The sequence below is a fragment of the Hippopotamus amphibius genome, chromosome 2 (assembly GCF_030028045.1).
Source record: "Hippopotamus amphibius kiboko isolate mHipAmp2 chromosome 2, mHipAmp2.hap2, whole genome shotgun sequence".
Classification (NCBI taxonomy): Eukaryota; Metazoa; Chordata; class Mammalia; order Artiodactyla; family Hippopotamidae; genus Hippopotamus; species Hippopotamus amphibius.
The window spans coordinates 5,623,099-5,650,547 of NC_080187.1; the positions used below are offsets into that span (position 1 = coordinate 5,623,099).

Below are 27,449 nucleotides of genomic sequence, written 5' to 3' on the forward strand. Positions count from 1 at the left end.
TGACCTGTGAAACATCAGAGAGCAGAGCTGGCAGGACCCCTGCTAGAATGGACCAGGGGAGGTGCCATCCAAGAGAGGACTCGAGGATGACTTCTGCATGGGGGCTTGAGCAAACTACCTGGTTAGTGCTGCTTACTGAGATGGGAATACTAGAAAAGGAACAGGTTCCAGGGAAGACAGATATCAAGAATTCTGCTTTAGAGATGTTATAGTTTGAGACAGCTTTCAGATTATTTGATGCTTGCAGCAATTAACACACAGAGAGCTTCTAGCCTGCATACGCATTCATCAAAACAGCTTTATTTAATAAATGCCATGTCATGCATCAGGCCAAAAGCTACACCTGTAAACTGGACATTTACTGTGGCGCCCACACGGGTGTGTGCTGGGGTCAGGAAGGAGGTTGACTGGAAGAGAGACAGAAGGAAAAGACATGACCTCTGTTCTAAGGGCACTCAAATAATCAAGTGGGAAATGGACAGAAAATGCTCTTTAAGTTAAACCATAAAAATAAAAGGAGATGACAGACTGCAGATCTAAATACAAAAAGTAAAATAATAAAACTTTCAGAAAAACGTAGGAAAATATCTTTTTGATCTTGGAATAAGAAATGATTTCTAAAACAGGACACAAAAAGCACTGACCATAAAAGAAAAACTGATATATTGAATTATATTAACATTAAGAACTGCAGTCATCAAAAGACACCACAAAGAGAATGTAAAGGCGATTCAGAGAGTAGTAATACTTGCATTATATGTGTTTGCACACGCACGTGCATATCCAACAAGGAACAAACTCTTACAAACCAGTAAGAGAAAGACAAGCCAACAGAAAAATGGGTAAAAGACTTGAAATACTAACCAAAACGACAAAATACAACAACAAAAAATGAACGATACCAAGACTGGTGAGGACGCGGAGCAGCTGACCTCATATGGTCCTGGCAGGAAGGTACTGAAGAGGAATATGTGCAGAGCCTAGGACCCACCAATTCCACTCCCAGGTGTCTACCTGCCCAACAGAGATGCGTACACATATTCACCCAGAGACGTCAACTAGCACGCTCACGACGACACCACTCACGATGACGTAAACCCGGAAGCTACTCAGACGCCCGCCAAGGGTGGAATGAAACGTGTAGTACAGCTGCCCAGTGAATGCAGTACAGCAACAGGGATAGGGAAAACTCTCACAAACATAATGCTGAGCAGAAGAGTGAGATACAAGAATGTACACTGTGTGATTCCACTTCACAGGAGGTACAAGCAGGCTCAACAAAGCTGTGCTGGTAGAAACCATAACAGGGAGACCCCTTTGGCAAGGGCAGTGACTAGAGGGTGCGTGTGAGGGGGACTCTGGGACCCTAGTATGTCCTATGTCTCCATCTGGGTGTTGGTTACCAAGGTGTATTCAGCTGGTGACAATTCACTGAGGTGGACATGTGTCACGTGTATCCTCCCCCCCCACCACGTGTATTCTATGTTAGCAAAAATTTGAAGAACTAAAACAAACTGTGTTGTTATGGAAAGGCAGAGAAAAAGAAGGCAGTGGGTAGATTTCTTGGTCACTTTGGGAATCATAAAAAAAAATCAGGTGCTACACCACCCTCTTCAGACATGAGGAGAATTAAACACATGGAACATAGACTGGATAAGCTCAGGAAGCAGCAGAGAAAACAATTCTAAGATTCTAGGGTTGAAATAAATGGCTTTTATGAGCATATACTACAAATATTCAAAGTTCATACTTTGGTATTTCCTGTCACATAGTCCTAAATACTACTTCGAAGGTGTGGATTCTGAAACAAAAACCCATTTTACAAACATGTGTGTTTTGGGCAGTAAATTAATAAGTGCAGCATGGTAGGCTGACTGTAAACTTACCTGGGGAGAGCCTGCCTTGGCCACTGGAGGGGTTATCCGAGCTGATTTCTGTACCATTGAGGGCACTGGACTTGCACTGCCCTGAGCAGATCGCCCTGTCAACAGGAAGTCAGTTAAAACAAACAGTATTCATTCCCATTATTCCTCCCATCAGAAATATCCTCTCCTCAAATCTAAAAGGATAAGTTTCTCACTGTCCCTAGCCCGTTTATGGTCTTTGTTATGAAGAGTGACATCCACAGTTCCCGAATAACTAAAACACACACACTACATTTTAAAACAGGAAACTCCTTTGTAAAGCAGGTAAAACTGGAGTGTCTCCAATAATAGGTACATGCCTTGGTGTGCAGGCCCAGGAGGCTGTCCGCCTGGCCCATCCTTACTTCCCACAGAGGCTCCTGATGCACCTCTGGGAACTGGGGACAATAATCCCCATCACCTTGTAAGAACTCACAGGGTCTTCAGGACCCTCCTGGAAGCCTGTAGGACAAGTCTCACCCTGTTGTGCACTAGAATCACCTAAGAGTTTTTAAAAAACAAATACACCAAAACTCATACCCAAGCCTCATCTCTAGAGAGCCTGATTAAACGGTTAGGGAGTGGATCCCCCACTGCGTCCAGTGTGCAACTGGGATTGCGATCCAATAATCCAGGACCCCCAAAACTGTAAGAATTAAATAATGGCAGTGGGGGTGGGGAGATATGGGTCGTGAGCGGTATAAAGGGAGAAAGTGTATGCGCGTTACGGTTCAAGTCTTCTCTCCCAAACTGTAAAGAGAGGTGAAAAGACTAAAGTAAGGCTTGTTAATTTCTTAGGTCATAGACAGGTGCTTTTCAGAATTTGATGACAAGTCCCAGAATAAGGTGACTTTGGCAAGAGCCACAGGGCAGCCCTTTCCCCTGAGCAACGGGTAAGAGAGATTTCAGGAATTGCACAGCTCAGGGCTCCCTCAGTACCTATCAAGATAAAAATATTCCTGACGCTCAAGCACCAAGTGGCTACTCACATATGTCTGGCTAGGTATTCTCACCGGAAGTCATGGAAACAACCAGCCTAAAAACTGAGACAGATCTGACAAACACCATGCCAACCATGTCAGCAAACTGACATCACTTCTGTCGGGACAGAAAGAAATCACGTGACATGAGGCACATCGCCTACGTGGTATTACTGCTCACAGCGTTTCATGTGACTCTCGCCACGTGGAAACTCTCCAATCCAAACTGAGGGACAGTCCACAAAACTACTGGCCTGACCTCTTAACAAATGTTAACGTTGAAAAAGACAAAAAAGGTGAAAAACTGGTTGAGGTTCACGAGACAAAATCGGAATATAATGTGTGGTCCTTGAGTGTCCTGGACTGGAGGGGGAAAAGGCTATAAAGAACATTAGAGGGACAACTGTGGAAATGTGAATATGGGCCGTAGATTAGATTACTGCTAAATTTCCTCAGTGTGATAATGCATCAAGTGCCCTTGTTTCTAGGAGATATACAGTGAAGTTCAGGGGTGAAGTGTTTCATGTCTATGATTAATTTTCAAATGTTTTAGAAAAAAATTCACATTAAAAAAGAAAGACATAAAGCAAATGGTGCAAAATGCTAGCAAGCTTTGACTCGCAGGGAATGGCATGGTATTCAGAATACAATTTATGCAAACTTTCCACAGGTTTGAGAAAAGAAAAAGATAGGCTGGGACATCCCTGGTGGTGCAATGGTTAAGAATCCGCCTGCCAATGCAGGCGACACGGGTTTGATCCCTGCTCCAGGAAGATCCACATGCCGTGGAGCAACTAAGCCCGCGTGTGACAACTACTGAGCCTGTGCTCTACAGTCCATGAGCCACAACTATTGAGCCCATGTGCTGCAACTACTGAAGCACAGGCACCTAGAGCCCACACTCCGAAACAGAGAAGCCCACGCACAATGAACAGTAGCCCCCACTTACCGCAACTAGAGAAAAATCCGTGTGCAGCAACGAAGACCCAACACAGCCAATAAATAAATTTATATACAAAAAAAAAAAGATCGACTGGGTACATTTGCTCATGGAGTTTTATAATGCACTTCAACTTGTCTATAATCAGCATTTTCATTTATGATCTTTATTTAATAAATTTGCATGTGGTAGGGCTGGGTGTGAAAATCCAAAGACAGTCACCAGAGGAATAAGCACAAAGCCACTACAGGCACCTTCTCTTCTGTGTGGCTTAAAGACTTGCCCTGTGACTGACCTTCATGTAGGGCAGGCTCCGTGTGAAGATAAATGCCCCACAGCAAATCAGAGACAAGTGTGGCAGCACTGAGGCCACTGTGAATCTTCCCAATCCAGATTACAAAAGCCATGGGACTCTAGTGTGAGTTACAGGAAGCAAGAAAAAGTAATCTAGTCCAACTATGTGAGCTAGGATTTTTAAACGACTTGGGGGAAAAAAAATTTTTTTTCAGCTGTGCTGCACAGCTTGCAGGATCTTAGTTCCCTGACCAGGGAGTGAAACCACGCTCTCCGGAGTGAAAGCGCAGAATCCTGACCACTGGACCCCCAGGGAAGTCCCACAACTTGGAAAAATATTAATCTGGGAATTCAGGACTGAGTTCTAAAGCAGTTTGCTTAAAATCATACCCGATACTGAGGGAGAGACTGAGGACTTGGATGACAAGGAACTGGATGATGCCAAGAGAGGTGCGGGGTGGCTGAGAGGTCCAGAGGAAGCCGGCTTGGAGGCCGAGGAGAAGGGCAGCATGGAGGGTGTACTCTGTGAGTTGTGAACAGGAGCTGAGGTGGCCGCAACGGTGAACCTGGAAACGGCAGCCCAAATAGATCAGAACAGCCTGCTGCTGTGAGATTCCTCACACCAGTCATGAGTGATCATCAAAGGATAATTTACTAGCCATACATTCTCACCTTCAGGAAATGCAAATGATTAGCTATTTCTTACAAAAGGTGAAAGCTGCATGGAAACATTTATCGTCTGCTTCTTTAGAATGAAAAATTCAATGCAAAAATCAAATAAGTGTTTAGCATGAAGATGGAACTAAGCTTATCATGCTATAAAACACCTATCTTCTATTTTATCAAGCTGAGTTAAAAAAAAGAGGGTGGGACTCAACTGTACTTAGAGGAGTTTAGTACTCTCTCTTTGTCAAGGAAATTACTGAGAGCTCATTGTGGGGTGATCACCTCTTGGAGAATGAGAAAGGAAGAGGAGAGCAGGTCACCATTTTTGGGATGCTGACCGTCTACTGGGAAGGGAGGTAAGTTTCACCTAAAGAGCAAAAGTCTGTGGACAATCTAAACACCCAGCATCAGATGACTGGGCAAATAAATTACAGTGTGGCCACAAAATGGAATACTAGGCAACCTTAGAATGCAGTGGCTACATGACAATTTAAGGTTAACGACAGTGGCCAGCACCCCCTCCACAGTGACAAGAGAAAATACAGAAGAGTGGGGGAAAGCTGGTAGTATTTATATTCAACGGCAATCTTGGGAAGAGTTATAAGGGATTACTTCTCTCAAGAAGCTTACATTCTAGTGGTGAGAACAAAATAAGCAGATAAAGAAGTAAAAAATAAGACACAAGTGAGTTCACAGGACCCAGGTCTGGAGGAAACTGGAATACCACGCTAAAGAGTTTGGACTGTACTCAAGGGGCAATGTGAAGCCACGGGGGATGGTCATCTGACACACAATTTCACAAGATCACTCGGTGGCTATGTGGAAACCAGTTCAGAGTCAAGAGTGGACACAAGGGAGAAAAAGGACTAAAGAGATTCACTTTCCTTACGGGATATATAATCTGTACTGCTTCATTTTTTAAGAGTAAGGAATATCTCCTACATTTAAAACCTGAAAAACAAGCATTTAAATATAAACTTCTGGACTCTGTCCACTGATGAAATGCAAACCTTTCATGTCGTTTGAATTTTTACCATTTGCAAGTATTACTTTGGAAAAAAGGAAAAGAAAAGCTGTTCAATAACTCCCCTCACAGCGACTCTATTTCCAGTGAATAACAAGTGACATTTCTACCCATCAAACTTGGTTACTTACTTTTCGCTAAGGTTGACCTTGACTGCAGAGGCTGACGGTGGGAAGGTGGGCTTCATTCCTGTGTTTGGAGTGGACACGCTTGGAATTGGCGTGCTTTCCAGGGTAGGCTTAAAACCCGATGATCCAAAGGAGAACGAAGCAGCTGAGGGGGCCATGGGAGAGGTCGCAGGGGTGGGCGCGAGGGAGGCTTGAGGAGGAGCAAAAGAGAAAGAGGGTGCGCCAGGGCCCAGGGCTGCTCTGGAACTGTCAGAGGCACCGGAACACGGAGGGGCCTCCCCTGTGACAGAACCAGACGGCTTCAAGGACGAAGAACCAAAGGAGAACACGGCAGGGGCTCCAACGGCAGGAGGTAAAGAGAAGGTGGAGGTGGGAGCAGCCGGGGATGAAGGCAGAACAGAGGCAGGGGCTGCGGCTGCTGGCGCGTCGAGCTTCTGGGGGGCCTGGGAGGAGGTGGGGGTAGTAGGAGTACTTCCTGCGATGAAAAACACGGAGAAAAAGGAAGGGAAGAGTTAACCCTGTAACAGTGGAGGTCCACATCACAGAAAGTAAGTGGAAAAGGGTTTGTGGAAGAATGAAGTCAGATGTAATGGTCCTCATTCCAAAAGGGGAAGAAAAAAAGAAAAAAAAGGAAATGGAGTTGATGTTGGACTTTCTGTAGCAAACATTCCATATGGTAAGATGTTTAAAACTTTGAAGGAAAAAGGAAATGCAAAAAGACATTAGACCAACAGGACTTCATGAACACCCACTTGAATAATATAGAAAAAATACAGTTTTTGATGTCACAGTGAAAAATAAGTCATTCTGCAGTATTTTATTATCAGGAAAAAAACTTTAATTCAGACCCACACCTCACAACAGTCACTAAGACAACCCTGGTTAATTAAAGATACACACATATACAAAAACATATATATATAACTATATATCAAAACAAAGGAGGCAAAACGTGAGTTAAGTCTCTGAGAGTCTAACAACCTGATAAACCTAAAAGTGACACACACACACAAAAATCACAAAAGATAAAGATTTGACTATGTACAAAAATAGTTATGAAAAGAAAACGTAAATGAAAAAAAATCTGTGGCAAATGACAAGTAATATTTTTTCTTTTTAAAGATCATACAAATTGAGATTTTAAAAATTTTGAGACGTTAACAGATATAAGCTGGGAATCTAATTCACAAAAAGAAAACATATTCAATCTCTCCAATCAAAGAAATACAAATTTAAATGGTGCATAGTTTTGGTTGTCCTCTAAATTATCAAAATATAAATACATATAATCCCCTATGTTTGAAAGGGTAAAACAAACCTGAAACTTTTTATCACTACCCAGTACCTAATTTAGCGTAGTCTTTTAGAAACTATCTTAGCATTATGTTTCAAAAAAATCATAAAAAATGGACCCAGTAATCCCAATTTTAAGTATAAAGCCTATAAAAATAACCTAAAAAATGAAAAAGATATTTAATACAACCCAAATGGTAAAATATATTCAACAGAGTATTAAACACTCTTCAATGAATCATTAAAATTATGTAAGAACCTGGAAAACAGTTAAAATTTAAATAAAAGACCTGCATACTAATCATGTATACAATATGATCAACTGTGAAGAAAGAGGTTTATGAAAAAACACTGGAAGAGAATTCCATAAAAAGCAAATTTAAAATTTACCTTCACTGTGTCTGAAGCAAGGAAATACTTAGGACACAGTTATGAAAATGCCACTTTCTGAAAACCACTCTCAAGTAAATTGTCACGTCTATGAAAGTATATAACGCAAGCCTATCTATTCTGTTAATACTTCCTTTACACAACAAATATGGAACCAACCACAGCCAACCTCTTTAACAACCCAGGCATACGTGTTAATCTGAAAAGCATATGCCAACCCTGAAAGAAATCATAGGCATTTTCCCCACTGGAAATGGAACTAAAAATCTGAAAACCATCATTCAACCCAGCATCCCTGGCGCTAGAGTGTGGAAGTGGGCAGAACCATTGATGTCCTCAGAACCCATGAGGACATGGGTTTCAGCAAGAGTTGGTGAACTGGTCCTCCACCTTCAGTGGCTCGCTTCCCCTCATCTGAACATGGCTGTTACCTCTGGGCTAGGAGTGAGGGAACATGGGGTTTCTCTAGGAGAGGCAAATGGTAAAAACGGGCCTCTGCTTGCATTATATACTTTCATAGATGTGACAATTTACTCGAGAGTCACTGTTTTTAGAAAGTGGCATTTTCATAATTGTGTCCTAAGTATTTCCTTGCCTTAGACACAGTGAAGGTAAACTTTAAATTTTAGAGGCCAGTTTTATCTCAGCTTGGGGAATAAGGGGCTCGAAGCAAAGTCCCTCACACTGAGCTGTGCTCAGAAACAAACATCATCCCACAGGCTCCCAACCTCACAGGGCAGCCAGCAACTGAATGTAGGCAGTTCACAGGACTTAGGACCACTTAAATGGGAAAAAATAACTCAGAGTACACACTGCAGATAAGGAGATATCCCAACACTACAAAACGGACACAGTCTACGCAAGGCACTGGTACGTTACTTGGGGTCACACTGCCAGGTGATAGGAGCCCAAGTATCTGAGTGGCTCTAGGATGTACGACTCACTTCGCACTGGCAAGCAGTGAGAAAAGATCCCCTAAGTGTTCTCCACCACATCCAACCCAACTGGTCAACATATTTCTTCCTAGCTATAGAATTGGTTTCAATATGAGCTTTCTTAGCTATATTAGAAGAGAAAAAACTTACTGGTTATATACTCACAGAATTCAAAAAGAGAAATATTAGTAAAAGTCCAAAATATGAAACAATGCCCTTCTAAAAAGTTTATTTTGTTCTCACAAGTGATACAGTGTCACTGTGAAAATTCTGAAACGCAGACTGGCATTTACGTGCATGCATTTACGCACATGAGGAATATGTACCAAAATGTTGACTGGCTATTGCTTGATGACTAATGGGCTCTGAGGTGATTTTGTCTTTCCAATTTTTTTTCCAATTAACATGTATTCCTTAAGTGATATCTTCAAGAGGGGGAAAAACTAAAAAAACTAAGAAAATTAAATACAGAGAAAAAAAAATTCCCATGTTCTCATCACCCAGCAATAGCCACTATTTAGATTTTAATATCTTTCAAGTATTTTTTCTATGTACATGTTTTTCTCATAAGAAAGGAATCACAGAGTACACAGCGCTCTTTTAAGACATGCTCTGCCCTCCCCTGTCAATAGCTGCGATGTTTTTAGTAGTTACACGGCATCTCATTGCATGGGTGCGCAATCATTTACCTAACCAATCTCTCCCGGTTACACGTCAGGTTCAGGCCATGTAACACAGGCCTTATAACAGGGTGTTGCAGGAAGTTACCTAATGCGATCCATCGAGCTCAGCTTCCTTCTTCTCTAAAGTAGAGGCTGGAGAATAAAGCTTGGGGGTGAGAGAAGGCAAGTATGTGTGTGTGTTCTGGGAAAAGATTGGTCCTGCCTCAATAAGACAGCCCAGCTGGTAAAGACAACCACTGTGCGGCCCCACAGCACTCATCCCAGGAGACTCCTGCACGAGCCCTCAGTTAGGGGGAGGCACACACCTGATGACTTGGGCTGTCGCTCTCCTTCCAGTGAGAGCCGCTCTGGTGTCCTGAGGAGGGACCTAACGCCAGGATTTTGGTTGATCATGTAAAATGGACAAAGCACACCATCTGTTGAAAGTAACATAAGAACTGGAGCAGGAGGAAGAGTCTTCTCATCATCTGTTAAAAAAGAAAACAAAGATGACAAAAGAGCCAAGTCAACCAAAGGGCCTGGGCCCAGAAGGGGAGGACTGCCCGGAGCAAAATGGGCTTCCCTGGACTCATCTCTACGGTAGCTCAAGTAGGTCTGATCTGATTCAGATCTGAACAGCCTTTTCAGAAACAGCTCCTTCAAGAAGAGCTTCTGCCACGATCAGATCACCACTGTCCTGCCAGCCCTACATGGAAGCCCTAGCAATCCTGCGGTGGCCCTGACTCTGCCAAAACTCCAATTTTTACGTGTCCTGGTGTTTGAGAAAGAGGTGTAGCATTCCCCTGACAAAGACACGAGTCTCCAGGAAGCAACTCCTTTAGTGAAAAATGACAGGTGAGACTCTTCGGAAAACACATGGTAGGACTCAGAAAAGTGAGTCCAACTACTTTATATTCATTCACAGTTGAATCATAAGCATGTATTTTGTGAATTAAGTATTCATGAGGATTAGAGTAAATGAGCTAATCAGACCAAACAGCCTGATCAGGGAAAGGACAAGGAACTTAGCAATGCCTGACGGGGACACCTTTCTAAAATGAAGCACAAAGTGCAAAGGACATGTCTTTTAAAATATATATATATACATTTTATTGGGATAAAACTGACAGATAAAAACAGTGTGTATTTAAGGTGCACAACATGATGATTTGATAGATGTACATGCTGTGAAATGAGTACCACAACCAAGCTAATTATCACATCCATCAGCTCACGTACTTACCGTTTTGTGTGTGTGAAAACTTATTTTAAATTTTTATTGGAGTACAGTTGATTTACAATGTTGTGTTAGTTTCTGCTATACTGAATCAGTTATACATATGCATATATCCACTCTTTTTTAGATTCTTTTTCCATATAGGTCGAGTACTGAGTAGAGTTCCCTGTGCTATACAGTAGGCCCTTAGTGGTTATCTATTTTACATACAGTAGTGTGTATATGTTACAATCTACTCTCTTAGTAAGCTGCAAGTATAGGTCCCCAGAACTTATTCATATATAATTGAAAGTTTGTACTCTTTGACTAATATCTCCCCATTTCCACCACCCTCTAGCCCTTGGCCACCACCATTCTTACTCTCTGTTTCTACGAGAGTGACTTTTTTAGATTCCACATATAAGTGAGATTATGCAGTATTTGTCTTTCTGTGTCTGGGTTATTTCACTCAAGGTCCATCCATGTTGCTGCAAGTGGCAGGATTTCCTTATATTTTGGCTGACTAATAGTCCACTGTATACATATAAAACATTTTCTTTATCCATTCATCCACTGATGGGCACTTGGGTTGTTTCCATAGCTTGTCTGCTGTAATAATGTTGCAGTGAATATGGAAGTGCAGCTACTTCTTCAAAATCCTGACTCCATTTCCTTTGGAAATGGAAGTGAATTGCTGCCTCATTTGGTAGTTCTGTTTTTAATTTTTCGAGGAGCCTCCATCCTCTATTCCATAATGGCTGTACCTGTTTACATTCCCACCAACGGTGTATACAAGGATTCCCTTTTCTCCACATCCTCGCTAACACTGGTTCTCACTTGGCGTTTGGAGAACAGCCATCCTAACAGGTGTGAGGTGGTATCTCATTCAGGCTTTGACTTGCATCTCCCTGGTAATAGTGATGCTGAGCACCTCTGCATAGACCTGTTGGCCATTTGTACATCTTTTCTGGCAAAATGTCTATTCAGGTCCTCTGCCCATTTTCTAATCAGGTTGTTTATTTTTTTTTTTTGCTATGGAGTTGTATGAATCCCTTATATATTTTGGATATTAACCCCTTATTATATGGTTTATGAATTTTTTTTCCCATTCCATAGGCTGCTTTTCATGTTGATTTGTTTCCTTTCCTCTTTTTTTAATTCTCTTACTTTTTTTATACAATTTTAAAAGGTTATACTCCATTTACAGTTTACAAAACAATGGCTACATTCCCCATGTTGTACAATACATCTTTATAGCCTATCTTACACCCAGCAGTTTGTACCTCCCGCTCCCCTACCCCTATCTTGCCCCTCCCCACTCCCCTCTCCCCACTGGTAGCCACTAGTTTGTTCTCTAGATCTGTGAGAAAAAATATGTCTTGTCTCACTTCCACATTTCAGAGGACTGCGGCCTTGCTGAGCCTCAGCAGGGGAGGAGACAGACTCAGAGCACATACTCAGGCCCCATTTGGAGGCTTGTGCTTGAGGCCTCCATTTTACAATCCAGGCCTTCAGACCAAGTATTGGTATGCAGCACCCGCCTGGGCTGTTGTTCTCTGGGGAGGCACTGGGAAACTGGAGGGGCAAAGAAACAAAGCTATGAAATCGGTGTTCTGTGTTTCAGCCATGTTCTAAAGGACACACAGACATGCAAACACTCCAATGCATGGGCACACAGAGTATATGACCTGGGTCAATGAACAGCTATTCAAATTAGATGAGTGTTGTACAATGCACTCTACCTCACTCTTTAAGCAGAAACATGCTATGATAAGTTAAAAGTGCACAGCAGAGTAGATTCTATCATGAAAATGTAGAGCGGGCTTTGAGTATTAACCATGATGGGAAGAAGACTATTTCTGCACTAAGCTACATCAGACTACACTTACTGATGGTGATTTCCACTTGGTTAGTGTAATCTATGGCCACTCCCATGGGCAAGGAATCATCACTCTTGTCTGTCACAGGCAGTTCAGCTCGACTAGAGTCCTCCAGCAGCCAAGATTCCCAATTATTCTGGAGAAAAGAACAAGTAAAATAAGAATAAAATGCCATGTTGGTTAGAGCTTTCCCCAGCACTGTTCAAACAGGATAGAAGAATAAGGACAACTCACTTGGTTTAGTTGTGTGTTGACTGAGACTCTAAAATCTGGAAAGAGAGTCTAAAAGCTAAGTCCCCCAGCAAGCAAGGGGTTACTTTTCCAAGTCTCTCAATCTGTTCCTGGCATATGACATCCCTGCCTTGTGAATAAATAACCACTATTGTGAACATTCTCTGAAGTATCATCCACCACAACCAGGCAGACTCCTGAACACAGTGGGTAAATCCAATAGCTGCACTAAGCCAGTCAGCACCTGCACTCAGAAATCTGGGATGGGGACCAGGAACTCCAGGTGATCTCTATTGCAGTCCTGGGCACAGGAGCGTAAAACACTGGCCAGATGCCCTGTGCTCACTCGACCACATAGACAGAAGCTAACATTAGTTCTTGTCTTCCTAGTTCCTGCTACCAGTTCCTCACTGGTCAATCTTCCCGCCACTGGATTCCTTGAGAAACCACCACATCTTTCCAGTAAACTCCCCTTTCGCTCAACTTTGCTCGAGTGGGATCTGTTCCTTGCAACAAATGATTCCTGACTTTTAAAAATCACAGACATTTTGTCTAACTTGCAACCTTGACCAAAACTAGGCAGGATGAATCAAAGAGGAATAATGTTCAAAGAGAAACAGAAAAACCACAAACTGCTCAGGAAAGGAAACACAGTCGCACTCCGTGACTTAGCTATGGAGTAAACAGTCACATTCACAACAATGTAAACTAAATGGACACCAACTTTGAAGCCAAATGGGCTCCAACTTTGAAAAACAATCTATAGACAAAATAAAGAAGGCTTGCTAATCACTAAGAACAGAATACAAACAATATCAGCTTTGATTTTGCAAAAGATGAGCCACAAATGACAACAGCTTAAAGGTAGGAGTGGAGGAAAGTATGTAAAGGCAAGGGTGGGGTGCTGAGATGTTCCTCCCACAGCTTGCAAGATCAAGAGATATGGTGTATGGTAATACCATAAGAAATGAAGATACAAAATGATTACTTAAAGTTCAAAGATAACCAACAGAAGAAATTAGAATAGTGTTATAACCCTATTGAAAGGAAGCGGGGGGAGGGGGGGGGTTGAAGACTACATGTGAGCTAAATCCTTGTTTGCCATAACAGCCAAAATTAGTAATAAAACTAACAATCAATGACTAGTGATAAAGCAGGTTATTACTTAGGGATAAGGAGCTAACCATTATAAGAAAAAGTTTACAAGTTAAAAATGGTCCCCTTTAGAGAACAGGACAGACAGATCAAGACAGGATGGCCAGGGGTTTTTCACTTATAATCCTTTCTCCAGTATTTGATTTTTCAACCACGAACATAATTATTTTGATAAAAAGCAAAAATAAGTGCTTTTTAATGTGTGAATACATAAAATATTTGTGCTATTAGGAAATTGTTACTGAAGTTAATCCAAGAGCAGCAAATGAGACTGCTGAACTCTGGCCTGCGACCCTCTGAGAGCTACGCACTTACGGTGGGCCACCTTGCCACCTAGAGAAGGATGGATAAACTCTGAGTGACTGAAAGAGGCACATGTAACTGCATGTGGTACACGAAACAGTTTTAAACTCAAGGTAGACTTTTAAAGAGAAAAGCTCCTGGCTGAGGAGTTGTGAGAAATGGGCAGAATTCAGATGTATTTTGCAAGTAGACCAGACGTTACCTTTTGATAGTTGGGAGATGTGAGAGAAAGAGAGTCAGAGATGACACCGTAAGTTTTGCCTGAGCAATTGATGGAATGGAGATTAACCTACAAAGCAGGGAAAAACTTGAAGGAGGAGCGGGAATTGGGAGAAAAGTAAGAGTTTGGTTATGGAGAGTATTAGTTTAGGATCCCTTTTAAAAGTGCAAGAGGAGCTGCCACTTAAACATTTACATATGAGAGCGAAAAATGTGCCTGGTACAGACTCCGCTCGCTTCCTGCACGTGATTCTCTTGCTTAATGCCTCAGTTAATGGCGTGGCATTTAATGTGGGATGTCAAATTCTGATACAGATACTACTGCATCTGTATTTTATTGGTTCATATATTATTTTGTTTCTTTTGCCTAGTTCACTATTTAGGGTATATCAACACCCTGTAACAAATACAGAACCAAATATGTACTAGCCAACGTTACAGGAGATCTTTGGAGTTTGATTGGGTATTCAAGTTGGTGGAGTGGCTCTCCTACCAGCTTCATTCAGGGATCCAAGCTCCTTGTTTGTAGCTACACAAGCTATTATTTTGGTCCTTAACAAACTTTGTATCCAGGTGACAAAGGGAAGAGCGAATGGAGGAGGCCCACAGCTCCTGAGGGCCAGGCCTAGAATGAGCACAGAAACTGCTGCACCCATTGGAATAGGCAGGACTCAATCACGTGGCCACACCTAACACCAAGCAAGACAGTGGCAGAAAAACAGTTTATCATTTTCATGTTCAGAAGTGAAAGAAATTTTAGGTCATTCTCCTGGTTTTCTTAGCAATAAAAATAATATTTAAAGGAGGGAGGGAATATGGGGAAATGTATATAAATACAGATGACTGAACTTGGTGTACCTCAAAAACTGGTAAAAAATAAAATTAAATTAAAAAAAATTTTAAATTAGCAGACTTCTGATCTACTCAGTTTGATTAGTTTAATATTTAACTGACCCTTATTCAAAGTTCTCTGTATTCCTTTCTTACAATCCTTTACAAAATGCAGCAGAGGCACTAAAATTTAGCTCACATTTTAAATAAAACATTTTGTTGATTTGGTCTTCTATAGCTTATTGAGTTTTCATTCTCTCTTACTCTTTAAGAACGGCTCTGTATGTTTCTATGTTTGTCTCTGCCATTATTTCTTAGTAGTCTGCAACTATAGTTCTGAGCTTCTCTTCAACCTGAGTTATTTCAGTTAATGATTTTATATATGTATGTAAATATATATATATTTACCAGTATTTCGCAGTTTTGTTTTGATTACTTAAAACTGTGTCATTATCCAGCTTTATTACAAGGTCAGAAACTTGCAATGTCATTTCTGCATTTGACTTGATATGATTAATTTTTCAAAATGTTTTGTGGCTTCTGGGAAAAAAAATGTTCATTTTTTTTTAAGCTCTTTATTGGAATATAATTGCTTTACACTCTTATACCAGCATTTGAGGTACACCAAAGTGAATCAGCTGTATTTATACATATATCCCCATATCCCCTTCCTCCCTCAACTCCCTCCCACCCTCCCTAAAAATGTTTATTCTTGATGTGTACCCAAACATAATACAACCAGTAACTGACCTTTACTGACTGCATAATTAAAAAAAGAAAGAAAGAAAAGTTTCCCTTTCGTGTGTCTCCTGTGTACTCAGTGGGCACCACCTACCACAGCTCAGAAGAGCTCACCATGACAACCTCGGTCCACTCTGGCTTGCAAAGAGAACAAGGGGGAAGAAGGGAGATGGGTGCTTATCTGCACAGGTGCTTTTAGCTTTCTGGTAGTTTTTCAGAAGCAAACAATGTATTTCTGATAAAGTCACCATCTGGTTATTAGATTTGCATCTCTCCTCCATAGGCTACAGAAACAAAAGCGAACTGACTTCAATGAGCATAGCAGTGGAAACAAGGTCGAAGTTCTCATAAAATATCTGGGCAGAGCTCTTAGTTTTATTATATTTAGAGGTCAATACATGGAATTTTTTAAGTAAAAAAAAAAAAAGGGTTGTAGTTAACTGAATCAAAGAGGCAGGTTCAAGTAATAGAAAGAAAATAAACACGGTTAAACAGAACACAGCAGAAAAAACCTCCTACACATCCAGGTACACTCCTATTGGAGGTTAACTACTAGCATGTTTCCACACACCGTGGATGCGTCCTATCAGAACAGAAGGGCTTCTGATGACATTGTTGGAATGGCTAAGTCTGACACCCATGTGTATCCAATGCAATACCCAAGTCATCTGGTCCAAGGCTCTTGGTCATTTAAGCTGTGCTCTCATCCAGAAACTCATTAAAAGGACTTCATCTAAATCTAATCTCATAGTTAAACCCCTCCGGAATCTTTCTTAGGAAAGTATCACATAAAAGTGACAAAAGAGACACTTACCTGGCTGCTCTGTCGAGCGAGGATACTAACTTCTGTTGAAGCTGCAGATGCTGCCAGCACTAAATCCCTTCAGAGAACAAAACCAGAAGACTGTTAGATTCAAACAGTGGCAGTGGCACCTTGACTTGAGTCAGTGGCAACATCTACAAGGCTCTCCTTGAGATGTCAAGGAGAAAGGCAAGATTTTCCACCGGGTTGAAGAAAGGTAAGAAGATTTTGGATGTAAAGCTTTATTTTTTTAGTTCATAGGCCAGAGCCCTGGAGACTCCGCCAACTCCGTACTTAAAATAAAGGAGAGACACAGCAGAATCAAGTTTAGAAATCCAGTAAATACGTGCCTCTGTAGAGAGAATAATCTAATTAGAGGAACAGCTTTGCTTCAAGTCATCAATCTTTTAAAGAGACACTTCCGCTCAGAGGAAAGCTTTTAATATGTTCCTTAAATATCAGTATTTTCTTAAGTCATCGCTAGAGTTATTGAGAAAATGAGGTTTTTAAGTTTAGGATGCACTTGAGCTAAATAATTCAAGACGGGGGGAAAAGAAGTAGTAGTTAGAAAAGCATTATCTAGCATGAGCTGAAAATATGTTTGGGGCAATCTCCAGTCTCTATTTTCCTCTCTTACAGGGAGGAAAGAAAACAGAAGAGGCAGGGCAAAGGGCCTCAGGCATGCCCTGACAGTGATGGCAGCTGTGCCCTCCCTGGGCGTGTGGCTCACCACTCTTCCACGTAGCTGAGGTAGTAGTGGTGCTGCCTCTCGGTGCAGCTGCCGTAGCAGGGCTCCATGAAGTTCACAAACACTTCCGGGTGCTTTTCTTCTTTTTTCTACAATGAACAGAAAACCAAATCTCATGGGTGGTTTTTCTTTAATCCTACACAGTTAAGAATCTCGAAAGATAAAATCATGTAAGTTTTATGAGAAAATCCACTCAAAATATATAGACACGATATAGAGGCAGCACTGAGCAGTACAAAGAACAGAAGCACTGGCCACTGACCAAACTGAATGTAAACTTTTCTGTCACTGCAGCACGGACAGACTACTCAGCCTCTCTCATGATGTCTTCTCTCACGTATGATGGACCTAAAAAACCTACGTCGAAGGCTATTGTGAGATATGAAAGGATACATATAAAGCTTCTAACCCAGTACATGGGACATAAGTAGTATTCAACAAATCCTAGTGTTTATATTATCCATGGGAACAGAAAATTGTAATATCTTGAAATAAGGCACCTTAAACTTATTTTTAAAATTCAATATTGTCAAGAACCCAAAAGAGTTAATAAAAACAAGGCACTTTTTCCTCATATTAGATTGGCAAAGATTAAAAATGGCACCACTACATATTGACACAACTTTGGGCAACTGGTAGTCCTGTTGGTGGTAGGAGTATAAACTGATACAACTCTTCTAAAAGATACTCTGTGGCACTGACATATATACACTACCAAACAGTAAAACAGATAGCTAGTAGGAAGTTGCTGCATAACATAGGGAGATAAACTCCACCATGGGTGATGACTTAGAGGGCCAGGATAGGGAGGATGGGAGGGAGTTCTGGGAGGCAGCGGATATGGGGATATATGTACAAATACAGCTGATTCACTTTGGTGTACCTCAAAAACTAGCACAAGAGTGTAAAGCAATTATATTCCAATAAAGAGCTTAAAAAAATAAAAGATACTCTGGCAATGTTTTCAAAAGCCTATCAAAAGAGCATATATTGCTTGACCTAACAAATTCATTTCTAGGTATTTATCCTGAAAAATAAACATAATCCCATTAAATGTACATACCAGAATGTTAGTATCCTTTAAAATAGGGAAAAACTGAAAACCTGAGTATCCAACAGGAGAACAAGTGCTAAGTAAACTGATTGTCCAAAAGCAAGATTGAGATTTACTGACACAGGAAGATAGTTGTAATTTACTAAGTAAAACAAGGTTGCAAAACAGAATGACTAGTGCAACTCCTGCTTTCGTTATATTTAGACTTTCATGTATGTGTTTAATGTTTTTCTGGACTTTGAAAGCTAATAGGATTTGGAAATAGAAGCCCTGCCTCCGCTGTGGTTTTTTAATGCCACTGCAATTTAGTAAGACACTGCAGATCTTACTATTCAGGTCTTTCTTTGTCTTCTAAATGACTCACGCCCTCACTCGAACTGCTCTTCCTCAGAGGCCTTCCTTGAGCACCCAAGCTAAACGGCACCCTAGTCGGCACTCACCCCTCCCCCGCCTCATCTCCTCCATCACCCTCAGCACTCCTTGGTCCAACACTTGTGTGTGGACCAGCATATTCGTCTGAATGCAAGATTCACAAAAGCAACGATTTAGCCTTGGTCATGGCTGTGTCCTCAGCTTTAAAGCACACTGTAGGCATTTGAAAAATATCTGATGAATAAATAAGTGAACAAATTTTGAAAGTCAAGATATTTTCTTGCTTCTCCTAAAATGTCTTTATCAGGTTAACACCTACCATGACTCACAGTCTGCTACTTCAGCAAAGTTTTATGATTTTTTTCACCTTGTGACTCCACAGTAGGACATGCTCTAAGTGGACACCACCGTTTTGGTCCCCAGGCCCCAGTGCAGCATTAAAATCTTACACCTCAGGTTGCATCATCACTACCAGTACCAAAAGGAAACGGAGGCCTCAGCCTCAAACTTTACTAAAAGACTTCTAACATTCTCAAATAGCAAAGACCTCCCTCTCATACACATACCGGGAGTAGAGCCATCACCACGTCTGGCGCGGTTTCCAAGGTCCCATCTGCGGCGGCGTACACTATTGTGAATTCATACGTGCCGACCCACAGCACATCCAGAACTGAAAGACACGCACTCTCATAAACCACTGTGCGCTCCAAATAACCCCTGGACACCACGTTACCGCCTCACGGATTAAAGAAAATCCAACTACTATAGCTTTTAAAAAGGTCCAGGTTTCACTAGCTAAATATAATTCGCAAAGACTCAAGAAGCCCAAGTTCATCCCAAAGTGGTATTTTTTTCTGGTGGATTATAATTGAGGCAAATAATGACGAATTCTAATTACAACTTAGGATCCACTTAATGTCATTTAGCAAGAGACACAGGCGCCCACCAGAGGGCTTCTCTTACAGCAGCCTCACTAGCTAACTGAGAGAGCGAGGGTTTCACACAGGAGACACCACCACTCCCCTGAGCAGGCATACAGGTACTTCACGCAATCTGACATTTCTGCAATATGGACAGCACCTCATTAGAGGTCAGCCCGATAAGAAAAGCAAATGTGTTACCTCTGACGGGATGATCCGCTTCATAAAATGGAGGACAAGGAATGACTTTTTTTTCCTGCAAAGTCTGAAAGAGATTAAAAAAAAAAAAAAAAAAAATGTTGAATGAAACAATCCCCAAACCAATGAAACTGTCAAATCCAATAAGTTCCCCTAGAAACCACCTAGGCCTCACCTCCCCAGCCAGGAGAGAATGCACACAGAGGATCCCACCCTACAGAAACACAGCAATATGACTGATGCTCAATGCAATACCACTTAGAGAGCAAAACCACTCACACTGATCCAGGTGACCATGAATAATGGAACATGCATAAGTGAAGCACGGCTAGTCACACCGTGGACTACTATGCAGTCATGCAAAAGGATGAAGTAGCTCTATATGTAAGGAGTTGGAAAAAAAAAAGACTCCAATACACTTTTCTTTTCTTTTTTTTTTTTTGGCCACACTGTGCAGCATGAGGGATCTTAGTTCTCCGACTAGGGACTGAACCCATGCCCCCTGCAGTGGAAGAGAGGAGTCCTAACCGCTGGACGGCAAGGGAATTCCCTGCAATACACACACACTATTAAGTTAAAAAAAAAAAAGGCAAACAATAAAATTAAACCAACTGTGTTATCTTTTCACAGGCTAATGCCGTAAAAGAATATGTACCAAATGTCACATAACAACTTTTTGTGATGAAAGGAGAAACAAAACTTTAACCTCAAATCTATTCCACCACATTCACCACTCTGCAGCCCTACAGAGAACCAGAAGAATGCACAACAGCACAGACCTTGGCATTGCCTGTGAACATCTCCTTCCCATTCAGGTCTGACCAGACATACGTGGATGCCTTGTCAATCTATACTGAAGAATACACATGAATATTATCTCTACAAGACGACAGGGGGAGGATGACAGAGTGGACATGCAACAACTCTTTCCTGCATTCACTTGTGTCTGATAGATTTGTTGCAATGAGCACAAATTACATTTTAATAGAAAAAAACAGCAAAGATATTCCCAAACCACCCCCAAAACAGTGGGTAACTTGAGTAAAAAAGTTCTGAAGTGAAGGCAAGACTTACAGGAAGATACTGGACCACAGTTCCATTCTGTTTCCCCACTGCCAGCTGCTTTCCTTTGGGGCTCCAGCAGACTGGGTAAAGAAGAAAATGCTACCAATTAACAACTGAACAAAATGGAGCAAACCAATGAGATCTGTACCCAAACAGCCACATAATAACCACTTCTTGTTCCTCTGTCAGTCCATGGAAGACTGCGGGATCATCCCTACTTGGCAAAGTAAAAAAAGAAAAATCATTTCGACGATACAAGCCAATTGTGATGTATCCCTGGGCCACTGAATCAGCTACTAAAAATGCTTTTTCAATGGAGTATCACCCAGAAAGCTATAAAGTACATAAGATTTTATAGTCTTTAGATAAAACAAAGAAAATGAACAAGGTTTTCAAATATCAAGAAATCATTCTCTTGCTCCTATTGGATAAATTTTCTAATGCTTTTCCCCTGAAGGTACAAATGACAGTTTCAGAGTGCCACCCTTTTGGATCAAAACAATTATTCTCAACAACACAGTTCTAAACCAGCTACACCAAAATATTTCTTTCTCTACAAAACCCAAGCACATTCAAGTTAAATCATGTATGCTATCTGGCTTCAAGGACATTAACTATGGAAATAAAAACACTCCACTTCTACCAAAAAACAACAAACACGACAAAAAACCCCATTCGCTTTCTTTTCAGAAATTAATTGTTAAGTAGATTCCATTACCATACGTTACAGAGTAAAAGACTTTATTACTCACCAGACGTTACTCCCACTGTGGAAGGAAGAGTTGCACACACTTTTACCGTCTCTGTGACTTGCAGGACAGCAATGCTGCCATCGGCCAGACAAACGGCCACCATGGAGGAAACAGTAGGGTTCCACTTCATGTCAATCACCATGCCTCCTGCATCTTTCAGGAGTTTGTGATACGCAAATGGGCGTTTCTGCTGTTTAGCCTTTTATAACAAATGCCCAGATGCAAAAATAAATTAATAAATACAGAAACATTTACTAGTCAAAGAAAATTACTGATTATGCAAGTTTTCTTAAATTACAGCTCACTTTTCTCCATAGCCATGAAAAAAAAAATCTAGTTCTACACAACAGTCTATTCAGTACACGATTTTAACACAACTTTGAAAATGGCAATCAATTATCGTAGCATACTCAGAGGGACTCAACAAGGGAATACACAAGTGCGAAACAATCAATAAAGAGCAGACACTCAATAGAAATCTGGGCTCTGCTTCTTAATAGTGTTGGGCCCTTGAATTTTAGAGAGCTCTCATCTTAAAATACCTACTTTAATTGGTATGTAGAAGCCCCAAAGCCTTCAAAATTCCAAAATAGCCTCACTAAAGATTTGTTGTAGAAGGCTAATGAAAGATTAATGATATAAAAGGTGCTTAAAAACAAACAAAACAAACAAACAAGAACCCAAAATACGTAAACTCTGTGGGCCTGTTTCTCCACCTATGACATGAAGCAACAGTACCTACTGCATAAGGCCATGCGGGGCAGGCATGAGTGAGAACATGGCATGAAAAGCACTAGCACAGGGCCTGGCACACAGTCAGTATAAACACTCAATATCACTGACTATTATCATCACTAAACGGCCCAGAATGGAAGAACACTACATTAGGCGGGCAGAGATCCAGGATGTGGGAACTTCTGACATCATCTACTCACTCTGTGGCCTTGGCAAGTTGTCTAAGGGTTCATGGGCTCTGGTGGTCTCATATGTAAATGAGAAACGAAAACACCCTGGGGCAGGCGGTGTTACGAAATCATTTCTCAAAGTCACTTCTATCTCCGAAGAGCTATGATTCTATAATTAAGGACCTTTTAAAAACCCATATTTTACTCTAGAAAAAGAATTCAAAGGTCAACCAAGAACTTGTAGGCTATGATTTAATATCAGGAAATGTTCTTAGGTCCCTACAGTTTGCCAGCAGCTTACCTCATTCGAGAATGTGCGAACATCGAAAAAAGCAATAACGGAACCATATTCACTGGACATCATGCACACGGAAAGTGTGAGGTTATCACAGCTCAGGGCCAGGTGATGTATCGGGAATTTCATAGGAACTAGCAAGCTCTGAACTTTATCAACTATGAAAACAAAAAAACACAAAGCAGAAAATGGAATGTTCTAAGCACAAGCCACAAACCCTCTATTCAGGTCTATGTGAAACAATGTTTGCATCTACACAGAGACATGCACACACCCTGATCCCAAGTTGTGCAGATAAAGTGTCACTTTCTTATAAATGGATGATGCTGCATTAAGTATCACAGGGACTCTTCCTCATACGACCTGGGGAAACTGACTGTGACTGTAGCCCTTGTTGAAAATAGTGTCTTGTACTGTATTTTTGCAACAATGCTCCAAACAGTACACATTCCCATCTGCTTGGATGGTGCCGTTGTGACAACTAGAAAGTCGTGCAACAGAACTCTTCTGCTAGACAGAGGGAACCCAAGTTCCACTGAGCATGGCACCGTGGTGAGCTGTTCTTCCCTCTGAGCGCAGAGGAACGACTCGTCAAAAGATAAATACAAAGGACCAAAGAGCAGCCCCAGGAAGGCTTCCAGCAGCCTCCCTAGAAGTTCCTCTTCTTGGGGGTCTATCTCAGGACTAACAGCAGTTTTACTATGAATGATTTCTTGGGAAGCAAATGACATTAGCACTTCACCACTCTCCTCTATCACACAACATAAACCAAGGGACTTACCTATCTTATTGGGATCATCCCCAGGTTTATTCTGAATAAGAAGATTTTTAGTAGGAAAAACGTGCAAGCCACTGGCTCCACCAGCGAAAAGCAGGCCATACTTGTTGGACACGGCAAGCAGATTCGAGCGTTCCTTGGGCAACTCTTCAGGGGAGTCAAAGATTCTCACCTTCTTCAGTGCTCTAAACTGAAAATCCTGTGGTGCGGGGTCAAAACAAGATCAGTTCAGGGAAAACAGGAAATTAAATCACATCTGTCATTATATTCCAGCACACCCAATTCCAGTACAACAAAATACACACTACCCGCAGCGGGGTAAGGGGGTTTGTCATTTCTAAGCTTCCTGTGATACTGTGGCACCCGGTATAGTGCTTAGTAGTATTTATCGAGTAAATTAAATTTTAAAAAATTCTTTCATGAAGCCTTCCTTGACTAACCCAGCTAACACTGATCTTTTCCTTTTCTGAATTCCTAGCTTATTTATTGTCTGAACCACCACACAAGTTGGACTTTTTTATTTACAATCTTGTCCTATTTCATGATATGTCTTGTCTTATGATCCAGAGTAGAGCTTAATAAATTGTTGTTAAATATTGAAAGCATCACTCAACTACCCTGTAAGTTCAAACTACCAGTGCAGGACTCAACAAGAATACAGGAAATAATGACCAAATCCCAATAGTAACCAAATTCCAAGAACTGGCTTACCTGCATCAGATACTAAACAAAACCCCCCGCATAGAAAACGATATACACGGTCAATCTCTTGGTGTTCAAGAACTATAAACATACCTAGATGCTATGAGGACATCTAAAATCAAGTCCAAACCCCTTAACAGGCTGTAAGGCCAACATGGCCTGACCCGTCCACTTCCAGAGCCTCGCCTCGCAATACTCTGCTTCTCTCCCTCAACTGCGCCAGCACCTCTGCCACATCCAGTGCCACCTCCATTCCCCACCTATTTCCAGTTCTCATTTCCTCCCATTTTCACGCTCCTTAGTACCTTAGGGCCTGGGAGCCTCCCCCAACCTCCTGTCAATGCCTGACTCATCTAGTCTCCCATGAATCTATCCACCTGCTTTCAAAGAATTTTCAGCATGTACCACTTCTCGGTAAAAAGAGTTCCATAAGTTTACCAAGCATTAGGTTAAGTTGTGCTATGTATTTTTTTTTCTCCTTCTATTCTAAACCTATCTTTACGTCAAGGTTTTGGTGAAAAGAATGTGAATCTCCTTTTCTTATACTCCAAAAAGTGTAAAAGCCAAAGACAGCCTTTCTCAGACTTCATTTGGGTACATTTATGGTGTTTCCTATAGGATCCCTAACACCCCCCACATACTAATTTCCTTGAATTCAATATTCAACACATATTTGTTAAAAGATTAAATGACATACTCTTTGTAATTCCAACGGAGTATGGTCATCAGAAACCCACACAGCTTTCCAAGTGAGATCATAAAATTTTCAATCTCTTTTGTTAATTCTCATTCCGATAACCCCAAATATTCTACTTGGGTCTTGTAATCAGAAATTCAAAGAGAGACCATCATCTTCTAAATCTGTGGTTCTAAAACCTTTTCCTTCTCTGCCGCCGAATACATGAGGAATACAGCACCCTCTCATTGGGCTGCTCTTCCTTGACAGTGATTCTCAAGAAGAAAGAGCGCATCCTGGACTTCCCTGGTGGCGCAGTGGTTAAGAATCCACCTGCCAGTGCAGGGGACACAGGTTCAATCCCTGGTCCAGGAAGATTCCACATGCTGCAAGCAACTAAGCCCAAGAGCCACAACTACTGACCCCGCATGCTGCAGCTACTGAAGCCCGCGCACCTAGAGCAACAAGAGAAGCCATCGCAATACGAAGCTTGCGCACTGAAATGAAGAGTAGCCCCTGCTCTCCGCAACTACAGAAAGCCCGCTGGCAGCAAGGAAGACCCAACGCAGCCAATAAATAAAAATAAATAAAATTTAAAGAAAGAAAGAAAGAAAGCATCCTTCCTCTAAACATGGTATGGATTACTACGCCCTAATACATTTCAGTGATTTGTTGTTCAAATGCCTAAAACCTTCCTACAACTTATTTCCTTTCCTCTGTTTGTAACAATCATTTGGATCACCTGGCCCTCTCAGGTTTCCTGACTTTAGGCTGATTTCCAGTACCAAAACAGCCCTCCGATCCTAGTTAACTAAAGCTCTTGTAGGATAAGTGATGAAGCCTGGCTCTGGGTTAGGCAAGCCTGGACCACCTTACAGAAGTACCAGTACAAGAGAGGAGAGAGCATCTTAAAAACAGCAACAACCACCTGGATTTCAGCCCGCTTATCAAGTGCGGCTTTGGGTAAGTTGCTCCTCTACTTTAACAAGTACTTCGTACGGTTGCTGTGATAAATTATCAGTGCCTGGCACACAGTAAACACTCAATAAACAGTAATTATTACCACCACTCCGACCATCACACTAAAGTCGCTAGGATAACTCAAGAGGCTCGCACAACACCAACAGGGGACGCGGAAACTGCATTCGGCGGGGCTTCCACGCCGGCGGCACTGCAAGGTGCTCCAGGACGGGTCAGCGAGAACTCTGACCGCAGCCAACTGTTCAAACAGGAGGTGCGGGGCAGGGGACACCCGCGCTTCTCGGGTCAGCGGGGCTCCCCGGCAACACCAGGACTAAGGAAGGGAGGGAGGCCCCGGCCAGTGTCTGACCTTCATCTCCCGCTCGGGGATCACGGCATCCATCTCGTCTCCCATTGCGCCGCCCTCAATTGGTCAAAGCAGCCACCGCAGCGGCCCGCGCGGCCTTGCCGACACAGCCCAGGCAGCTCCCAGGCCAACTTCCTTCCCTCAGCGCCAGCGGCGCGCAGCACACTCCGCACTTCCGGCGCGCTTTGGTGATGTCACGCGTTTCGGCCCGCGGTGTGGCCTGCGGGGCCGCCTGAAGTCGCGTGCTCTTCCGGCCGCCGCCCCCCATTGGCTGGCTGCGACGAGTAGGGGGCGTGGCCCCGTATCCGTGCGCGTGCGCGTGCGCGTGCGCCTGCGCCTGCGCCTGCGCCCGCGCCCGCGCCCAGGAGCATCCAAGCGTCGCAGCCGCGTTCGCAGGGGGAGTGGGCTCGCTTCTTGTAGACGTCTCTCACTGGGAAGTGCAAGCGCGAGCCCTCCACGCTCGTTTTGTTGAGACTTCATAGTAATCCTTGGAAGTAGGTGGTTATTAATAGTTCCGATTTCAAAGCAGTTAGGAGCTTGACAAATATTTCCAAGGGGAGGCACCTGAGAAAGGCTTTGGAGGGGGCGTGGAGGAAAAAGAGGTTCAGAAAGTTGGTGCGGTGGGGCCTCGCCCCGTATGTGTCTGAAGGCTGAAAGGGGAGATTAAAGGGCCCCAGGGATCAGCTGTGTTTACTCTTTGGCGTAACAAGCCTGGAAACTGCGCGTAATACTTTAGATGTGTTATTTAATCTTCAAGACACCCTCGTCGCTTAGGGGTTATCGTTGACATTTAATTGATGAGGCAACTGGAAGCACGGAGAAGCTAAGGAAATTCCCCAGTGCCCCTCAGTCAGAAGATGGTGAAGGCTGGATTAGAACTGAGCATGTCTGAATATGCAGGTTGCTGACTATTACACACAGTCCTATGCAGAGATTTCCGTAGGGGAATTATAAGTGCCCTAAGACACAGATTAATAACTTGGAGCCCATGAGTCAGCTCCAGGGGACGTTTGGGGGGGCGTATTCTGCCACTTACTATTGGGTTCTCAGCAAACTGCTTATC

The 27,449-nt window shown here is 42.3% G+C and overlaps 1 protein-coding gene across 3 annotated transcripts in view; it reads right to left on the reverse strand.

Moving 5' to 3' along the window:
• Positions 1–26,580, reverse strand: part of NUP214 (nucleoporin 214) — a 101,489-nt gene extending 74,909 nt beyond the window's left edge. For 2 of the 3 annotated variants that reach the window (XM_057720361.1, XM_057720360.1), the window contains exons 1-14: positions 26,390–26,580; positions 23,685–23,880; positions 22,910–23,061; positions 21,704–21,902; positions 20,961–21,031; positions 19,890–19,953; positions 19,335–19,438; positions 17,325–17,431; positions 16,607–16,673; positions 12,322–12,448; positions 9,543–9,704; positions 5,940–6,411; positions 4,509–4,684; positions 1,887–1,981 (exon numbers count right to left, since the gene is read on the reverse strand). In XM_057720361.1, coding sequence (XP_057576344.1) covers positions 1,887–1,981; positions 4,509–4,684; positions 5,940–6,411; positions 9,543–9,704; positions 12,322–12,448; positions 16,607–16,673; positions 17,325–17,431; positions 19,335–19,438; positions 19,890–19,953; positions 20,961–21,031; positions 21,704–21,902; positions 22,910–23,061; positions 23,685–23,880; positions 26,390–26,434 — 2,037 coding nt within the window. In that variant the 5' untranslated portion in view covers positions 26,435–26,580. The remainder of the gene's footprint in view (positions 1–1,886; positions 1,982–4,508; positions 4,685–5,939; positions 6,412–9,542; positions 9,705–12,321; positions 12,449–16,606; positions 16,674–17,324; positions 17,432–19,334; positions 19,439–19,889; positions 19,954–20,960; positions 21,032–21,703; positions 21,903–22,909; positions 23,062–23,684; positions 23,881–26,389) is intronic. The other variant, XM_057720362.1, reaches the window with a different exon arrangement.
• Positions 26,581–27,449: the final 869 nt, after the last annotated feature.